Raw genomic sequence first — 8,383 nt, 5'->3', positions numbered from 1 at the left:
CGGCCAAGTGCGGGGCAAACAAATGCACTACATTCAACGGACACACTGTTTCCTCCGCGCCCGTCTCCCAAAGGCCTGCTGGCTGGTTCTAACAGTGCCGTGGGTGCACTTCTTTTCATGTTTTTATTTTTTTTTTATATCTTATTGATTTTTCACAGAGAGGAAGGGAGAGAGATAGAGAGCTAGAAACATCGATGAGAGAGAAACATCGATCAGCTGCCTCCTGCACATCTCCCACTGGGGATGTGCCCGCAACCCAGGTACATGCCCTTGACCGGAATCGAACCTGGGACCCTTCAGTTCACAGGCCGACGCTCTATCCACTGAGCCAAACCGGTTTCGGCTCTTTTCATGTTTTTAATTGATTTTTAGAGAAAGAGGAGGGGAGAGGGAGATTGAAACATTGACTAACATGAACCGGCTGCCTCCCGCACACCCCCTACTGGGGATGGAGCCCACAACTGGGCATGTGCCCTGAGGAACCCAACCAGAAACCCTCTTGGTTTATGGGCCAATGCTCAACCACTGAGCCACACCAGCCGGGCCGGTGGGCGCATTTCTGAGACAAGCAGCTCGCTGCCTCTCCTCGGTGCTCCCATGGCCGCTGCTCACACAGCGCACGGCAGCCCGAGCGGCGGCCCTTCCTCACTGACCCTCAACCCAGCGGCCGCCAGAGGCCGGGTCACAGGCTGTGACCCAGCGTGCATGACTCACTGAACCCCTTCACCCTGGATTCTTCTGCAGAAAAAGAAAAACATGACACTTCCATGGTTAGAGATTGCCTTAAAGGGAGAAAAGACACCGAAACCTCGGTGCTCTGAAATGAGGGAACCAAAGGCCTGCTTTCAGCGGCTTTCTGTACATCTATATAAAACACTGACAGTCACAACCTCCCAGAGTCCCCTGAAAACACACTGATTGCTGGGAAGGGGTGGGAAAGACCAGCGGGAGGCAGAGGAATGAGCACCTGGCAGACAGGTCTTGGACAGGCTTTAATGTGGACTGTTTGACTGGAAACAGGAGCCGCCAGAGGCGAGGAGCTGTGGGGAGAACACTCTGGAGCATGGTGTGGAGAAGGGCACACTCACCAGCACCTCACAGGGAGCAAAAGACAGTGTCACAACACGCCACGGAGGAAGGAAGCAAAATGTAAAGGCACCTGGCTGTGGGGGGGCGAGCGCGGCCCCTCCAGCAGGTCCACGGAGTGCACTGTGGTGAGTGTGGACAGTGAGGGTCCGACTGGGACAAAACCGGTTCTGATCTGAAGCCCAGGCTCCTGCGCAGGCCGCTACCCTTTCCTCAGATTGGGTCACACCTGCTGGGTGGGTTCAGGCCACAAAGGGGGACGAGGTTGGCTGCACAATAACGCAAAAGCCCTCCTTTTCCTTTGTCTAGAAGAGAGGGGGCCTCCCCCTTTCAGCTCCAGCAGTGGCTTCTGAAGGTGGTTAAGCAGCGTGACTTAAAAACAAATAACAACAAAATAAAATACAGACAAGCGGCCTGAGTGTAAACCAATCGGATGGAGAGGCAGATTCCTAACACCTGGGGCCGTGCACCGCTCTACGGCCAACGCCCTGCGAGCGAAGTTTCCCCGGTGCCCACAGGACTCGCCCGCACATGCGGCTCTTGGCGGCTGTGAGGACAGCGACCTTTTCCTTCCAACACGTCCTGCCTGCTACTGGTGACCGCATGCCGAGTGCGGACCTTGAAGAGACCCGCCTTGGCAGAGGGCCCCAGGCGGTGCCTGCCTGCTGTGGCCGGTCTGTGGGAAAGACTGCACCCTCAGATGATGACACCCCCCGAGTCCCCTCTCCTCCTCCCGTCCGCACTGTCCGTGTCGCCCTCTCGCGGGAGGTGCAATGGCTCCGCTTCCCTCGGTCCTAGGCACGCTCCGGAACACGCGGATTAACCAGGTCTTCATTTCTTCCCAACGCCGTTGGTGACTTTGGACTTGGAATGTCGGTTCCTTCTTCTGGAAGAATGGCTCTCGTTGTTGCCTGGATGCCTGTCTTCAGAACCTGGTCAAAGGAACCGGTACAGGTCACTGTCCCCGTGGGCGCTGGGGTCGCCGTGGGCACTGGGGTTCCCGGGCTCACTCAGATTGGCAGCTGCCCAGCTGCCCTAGGCCTGTGGGTGAAGTGCAGACTCTTCCACTGATCCTTGCGCGCCACCTAGTGGCCTCATTAATAAACGAAGGCACGGCAGGGACACCCCAGAGATGAGCCCACAGTGACCCTCACTGCTGGGTGGATTCAGGCCATAAAGGGGGATGAGGTTGGCTGCACAGTAACGCAAAAGCCCTCCTTTCCCTTTGTCTAGAAGAGAGGGGGCCCTCCCCAGTTCAGCTTCAGCTGGTGCCTGGGAAGGCAGGGCACACAGCCTGGGGGGAATGGGCTGGCGTCCCCTAGAAGGATGTGCAGGGTGAATGGTGATGGGAACCAGAAGTGAGTGTACAAATGAAATCAAAGCACAAGGGAGGGGCAATGAGAACGGAAACTGCATGGGTGTCGTCTGCCCTCGCAGCCAGAGTGCACAATCCAGGTTCCCATACCTGACACGATACACACCCATCTCTAAACCCCTAAACTGGACAGGCTTCTTGACTTTACAAAATTAAACAGACCACATGCCCTCGGTCATTTGACCTGGAGGCCACTTTACAGATCTGCTCATGACAAACAGCACTGAAGCCACGCAGCGAAGATGCCACATGCCCTCAAGAGGCGCCGTCTCCAAGGACAACACATCACTTGCCAGGCTGTGTGGTCTGGGAGTTCAGAGAGGGACCTCCCATCAGCTGAGTCCTGAGCAGTCAGTCAGCCGCACCTGCAGGGCGGGGGGAGGGGCACTCCAGGGAGAGATGTGTAAGGCCTGGGAGGTCAGCAAACTTGCTGGCACTGGGTAGGCTCTGCTCTTGGGTTATGTACGTGGCCAACTCCTGGCCTCACAGCCAGGCCAGAGGTTGTCTGTCCCAGGGCTCAGCCCCCACCCCAGGGGGATCTCCACCTGAGACAGCCACTAAGAAAGTTCAGAGGGTGTGGCCTCCATTGGAACGGGCATCTGGCTTAGTCCAGGAGACTTTTACCACTGAAGATCTTTCCTTTTTTTTTTTTTTTTTTTACTATTCTTTTTATTTTTATTGACATATATCTCCAGCACTGCTTACTTCTCTTAGCCTTTTCAATGGAGAAGTGCCGCAAGTGCCAAGACTGATCTGTGAGGGGCGGGCTGTGAATCGGGGAGCCCTGGGGAACCCCTCTGCCCGCTTCTATCAGCATTCCAAAACAGCTTGCTGATCAACTCCTGGGTTTGGCAAAAACCATCTCAACGGGGGTGCTGGCAATGCAGCAGCGGAGTGTATGCCAGTGTCTCCCCAAGGGAGAGCTCGGAGAGGCTTGACCCCAAAAGAACTCAGCGGGCAACCAGGATACTGCACCTTCCTCTCCCTGGCCCACTGCATTCTGGGCCGTTCTCGGAGCTAAAACTCAGCCTCGGGCTTATTTCTCTCCTTCAGTCAGGCCTCCCAGTGGGCTCATAGTGGAGTACTCTCAGTGTCATTATTTCATGTCCCTAATTCTTTAAAATAACCAGGTGGCCTCAAATCTTCCCCAAACGCTCCTTGGAGAGAGGCCAGCGGGAGATCCCTGACTTCACCACTGAAATCCCTCTCCCGCTGGCCTGCCTCTGGGGTAAAAGGGTCCATCCATCTACCCCTTCGGCATACGGTCCTTCCTAACCCTCTCACTCAGGACAAAGCCGGGAGAAGAACACTCCTGGCAGGAAGCTGGAGCTATACGGGCCTGGTGACGTCTGCCTGCCTCAGAAGAGGCAGAACTAGCGGCGCCTCTTCTTAAGCAAGTTTCCGGGGCAGATCCTGCGAGCACGTGGCATGTTTTCTTAGAAGGCACGGAGGCACGCGACGAGTAAGCTTGAGACCCTTCAGGGCACACACTTATCAACAGGCAGAAGCGAAATACTGACTCAGTCTCCTTACTGGGCCTTGGGAAGGGCAGGAGCCAGTAAAGTTTAAACAGTGAGCAAAGAAGAGATACCTTTTGTCCCTTTCCCGTGAGGCCAGGAAATATCTGGGCTGTAGCTGCCGTCTTCACACTCGGAGAAGGTCTGGGGAGAGAGGCAGGCGGGCTTAGTGAGGAATCTGCAGCCCTCCCTGGGAAGACATGGCGGGCAAGCAAGCGACAGGCTCTGCCCAGCCCCTAGCGGCTCGGGTCACACCACCCCATGCCAGGACCTCCTCACGCTTTTATTTCTCAGCTATGAAGCCAAGGTCCAAAACGCTTCTAGAAAGTACCTTTAGTTCCTTAGACTCAAGGTATGAATAAAGGGCGAAGATGTTATTTTTTTAAAAATTACAGTTGACAAGACTGCTATAGCGCTTTAAGCCCGCACACATCCATTCTCTCGTTAATCCTCGTGTCTACTCGGGGTGGGCAGGTAGGCGTTTTGCAAGGAGAATCCCAGGCTGGGGCACGGAGAAGGCCGGGACAAAGTGGAAGGGCTGGGAATAAGAGGCAGCCTTCCCCAAAGCGATCAGGCCCTCCCCACAACGCTTTAGCAAACAATTAAGTTCTAAACCTCTCACAAGAGGAGGATAAATACTCTGACGTATGGAACAAGGAGTGACAAGCACAGACAGCCACCGACAGGGAGTGAATGCTGGGCTGGTTCAGTTTCTACAGGTGGGGCCGCAGCGTGTTCCCCAGGAACCGGCGCTGGGCTCCGCTCGGCTGCCCTGACCACGGGGACCACGGGGACCACGGGGACCACGGGCCTCTGCCCCGCCGTACCTTTCCCCGGTGACCACAGTGCTCCGCGTACCACACCATGCCGTACAGGCACAGGAAGGTGGTGAAAGCCTGCAAGGGAAACAGCACATTTCATCAACATCGTTGCACAAACCCCACGCCCCAGAACTCTGGGTGTCCACGGGAATTCACACAAGGCGCTGGACGCGCTCCGGCCACCTCCCTGGGATGGGGCGAGATGAGCCCGCAGAGGAGCTGGGAGCATTGCTGAGGCTTTTGCCAAGAAGTTTCGCGAGCAGCTCCGACGGGTGGCTGCACTAGCAGAACACAAGCCGTGTTTGGACGCGGGATAAGCGGGAGGCGGTTCTGAGCGACCGGGTTCTGCTCAAGAGGATGCAGGGTTCGCCACAGGCCACCCTGTCCCCTCCACCCCGGGGGGAGATGGAAGGATCCATCTGTCGCCGTCCAAGGGGAAGAGGACTTCTGCACAAGGGCGGTTTCGTTGTCTGGGCCCCAGTCTGGAGGGCATCCGGGACAAACAGCCCCCGTGTTGGGGATGGAACACGCAGGACGCTGCTGCCCGGCTCTGCACAGCCTTCTGCTGCTGCTCAGCCTCGGTGGCCCACGCTGACCCGGTTCTGGTGGCTGTTGATTTGCTGTTTGGGTAGACAGGCAAGTCAAGAGGAACTGAAAATGCCCTGTACACTCCTCAGTGAGGCGAGAAGGGAGTGGTCCCTGGGGACGAGGCAGGGAAAACTGACACCCTACTTCCCCAGCATCCCCACGCACCCTGCACCACACCCTGCATTATACCCTAACTGAAGGGAAGAGCAGCTTCTACAGGAACCCAGAGTCTGAAAATGGCCACAGAACAAAGCCAGGGAAGCCCCTGGCCGCCTAGCCTGAGTGATGGCGGAGAGAGGGGAGAGGTGAGACAAGAGAGGGGCCATGTGCCTGGAGAGTGAGGACAGGTGAGCCCGGCGAGACCCTTCAGCACCTGCAGGCGCCCCCTGATGGCAGGTGGATCAGCCTGCACCTCATGGCTGCGCACTCCCACTACTTCCTCAGGCACCGCTCTCACCGCCGCCTCCTGCCTAACCCCACCCTCCTGCCGAGGACCTAGCACCTCGGCCCAACGTGGGCACAGGTGTGGCTTCATGGGGGAGCCTTCGCTTCTTGAGGAATGCTTTCCGTTCTTTCTAAGAATCACAACTTTAGATCTATAAGGGTCACCCCTCAGATCATTAATTTCAAGTCCCCTCCTTTCACAGAAGAGGAATGAACGTGGCCCTGAGGAGAACACACAGCTAGTGTGTGGTGGACCTGGGGCCAGAGCACAGGCCTACGGATACCCCCATCCCGGTGCAGGAATGGCTGTCAGGATAAAGAGGGCTTCATGCCACACATCTTTGCATCTCTCCCCCCTCATCCCTCCACTCATCCAGCCCCAGAACGGAAAGCACCATAGGAACGCCAATATCCACAGCATCCGCCCTGCCCAGTCGGAAGGGAGGAGCCAGGGCGGGAGGCAGGGCTGGGAAATCTGCAGGCAGCTGGTGGCTTAGCCCCGCCCGGCTCCTGTAAGTTACCGACATTTACTAAGTGTCTGTGAGAGAAGAGCCGACTGGCCTCTCCCCAGATCAGGGGAGTGGGAAGAGCAGCCTGGTGGAGAGAACATGACACACACAGGACGTCAGTCCATTTACACTAAATCCACATGCAAGCTGGCATCCACCTATAGATTTGAGACATAAAAAAAAAAAAGGCTCAGATTCCCCATCAAAAAATTAGGCAATGAATGAATGTATTAAAATTATAAAAGAAAAACTTCTTCTCATCTTTACCATATGCTAGCACACACTCAGATTTCTAACATACACCACCCACTGAATGGACCACCTTCAAGATTTTGGGAGAGACCAGAGGATTTGCAGTGTATTGGCCTATGTATGTGCGAGGTCCCTTCCAAGGAGCAAAACAGGCCGTCCTACGCTTCGCGGGGTGGGGGGGGGCCTTTGGGGAGGATGGGTCCCACCTCCCCAGACCAGTCGGTGGCTGTGCAGTGGGGGCGGGGAGGCGGGCCAGAGAAAGGTCACTCCACTAGGCCAATGGGAAGTGAGGGCTGCGCTGTCACTTCGAGTTTTGTCCACCAGAGGGCAGGTGCGAGAGGCTCTTCTGCTTCAGTCCCCAGACCCACCCCCACCTCTGGGAGGGCAGATCAGCAGACAGCTCTGCAGGGGGCAGGCTGGGTGGGCGGGAGGTGAGCTTATCAGCACAGTCCCCACACAAAGAGCCCACTGTGGCTGCCCAACTTACCACTTCACGGGGTACAAAAGGCCCGTTTCACACCTTCCCAGGAGACAAAAGCTTGTAATTTGGGGTTTGCAATCACACCTGTGGAAATCTAGGCAAGTACCCACTTAAAATGTCAAGGCCTAAATTTAAAACAGCAATTGTACAGATTTTGTTTAAAGAAAGGAAATAAAATAAGAAAGAGAAGAAAAATATGCAGGATGAGAGCCAAGGCTGTGGTGGCGATGAGGGTGTCAAACCCGGCTGGCCTCCAGGTCAGGGCAAGGCAGGTCCCAGCTCCCCGACACTGATGAGACAGACACCCGCTGCGGGCGCTCTGAGCCAGCAGGCGATCTCCTCTCCCCCCTAATCGCTAACCTAAAGTCCTGGTATGTTCTTACCCAGCACGGGGAAGAGGAGGGGCTTCGCTCCTCGCAGTCATGTGGGAGGCCTGGTGTGATAACTTCACATTCCTTTACTGAGTCATGTTCACCTCACTCCTGAGTTTGAGATCAATCTCCATCTTTAAAAAAGGCCCTAAGCCCAGCTGGTGGGTTCAGTGGTTTAGCGTTGACCTATGAACCAGGAGGTTACAGTTCAATCCCCGTCAGGGCACGGGCCCGGGTTTGTGGGCTTGATCCCCTGTTGGGGACGGGCAGGAGGCAGCTGATCAATGATGTTCCTCTGATCTGCAGATCCTCCTCCCACTCCCTCCTCATCATTCTGGGGGGAGGATATATTGTATGATTGGGCCTCTCAACCCCCCAGCAACAGGGAACGACTCCGAGCAGGGAAAGGGATTGAGACCTGGATTCTGAAGATCGCTCGGTGGGGCGGTGTAGAGGATGGATCTGAAGGGCAGGATGGAGACAGCATGGGTGTGCAGACGGCTACACAGGCAGTGGGAAGAGGAGGGTGGAGCTGGGCCACATGGTTGAGTGACTAGAACCTGGTGACCTGCTGACTAGAGAGTGACAGAGGAGAGGAGCGGGGGCACCCAAGGGATGGGAGAGCCGCTCATGGGGACCTCTCACTCATTATCTCCTGGGAGCCTGGCCAACTCCCCACCTCGTACGTGCTCTCCCCAGTGCTCCTTCAGCTCTGGGACTTAGCACACGCTAACGTCACTCCTTTGTACATACGATTCCCGTCCAGATGTGGAGACCCTTGGAGGGCACCCTCTGCCACTTACCCTCCGTGTGACTGGGCAGGTGACGAACCTCCCCGTGCCTTAATTCATTCATCAACAACAGAGGGCCAACAGAGTGCCTCCCCTCAGCGTGTAGAGCTGTGCAGCTCACGAGAAGGGCTGAGAACGGGGTCTGCAC

General features: G+C 56.3%; 1 protein-coding gene across 3 annotated transcripts in view; it reads right to left on the bottom strand.

Moving 5' to 3' along the window:
- Positions 1-975: 975 nt before the first annotated feature.
- PTDSS1 (phosphatidylserine synthase 1) overlaps positions 976-8,383 on the bottom strand; it is a 48,953-nt gene continuing 41,545 nt past the window's right edge. For all 3 annotated transcript variants that reach the window (XM_081111721.1, XM_081111722.1, XM_081111720.1), the window contains 3 exons: positions 4,806-4,874; positions 4,053-4,122; positions 976-2,018 (listed from right to left, as the gene is read on the bottom strand). In XM_081111721.1, coding sequence (XP_080967847.1) covers positions 1,918-2,018; positions 4,053-4,122; positions 4,806-4,874 — 240 coding nt within the window. In that variant the 3' untranslated portion in view covers positions 976-1,917. The remainder of the gene's footprint in view (positions 2,019-4,052; positions 4,123-4,805; positions 4,875-8,383) is intronic.

Source organism: Myotis nattereri, assembly GCF_964212035.1.
Source record: "Myotis nattereri genome assembly, chromosome: 17".
In the NCBI taxonomy this organism is placed as follows: domain Eukaryota; kingdom Metazoa; phylum Chordata; class Mammalia; order Chiroptera; family Vespertilionidae; genus Myotis; species Myotis nattereri.
Note: the sequence above shows the minus strand (reverse complement) of the source record. Positions and strands in the feature narration are given on the sequence as shown.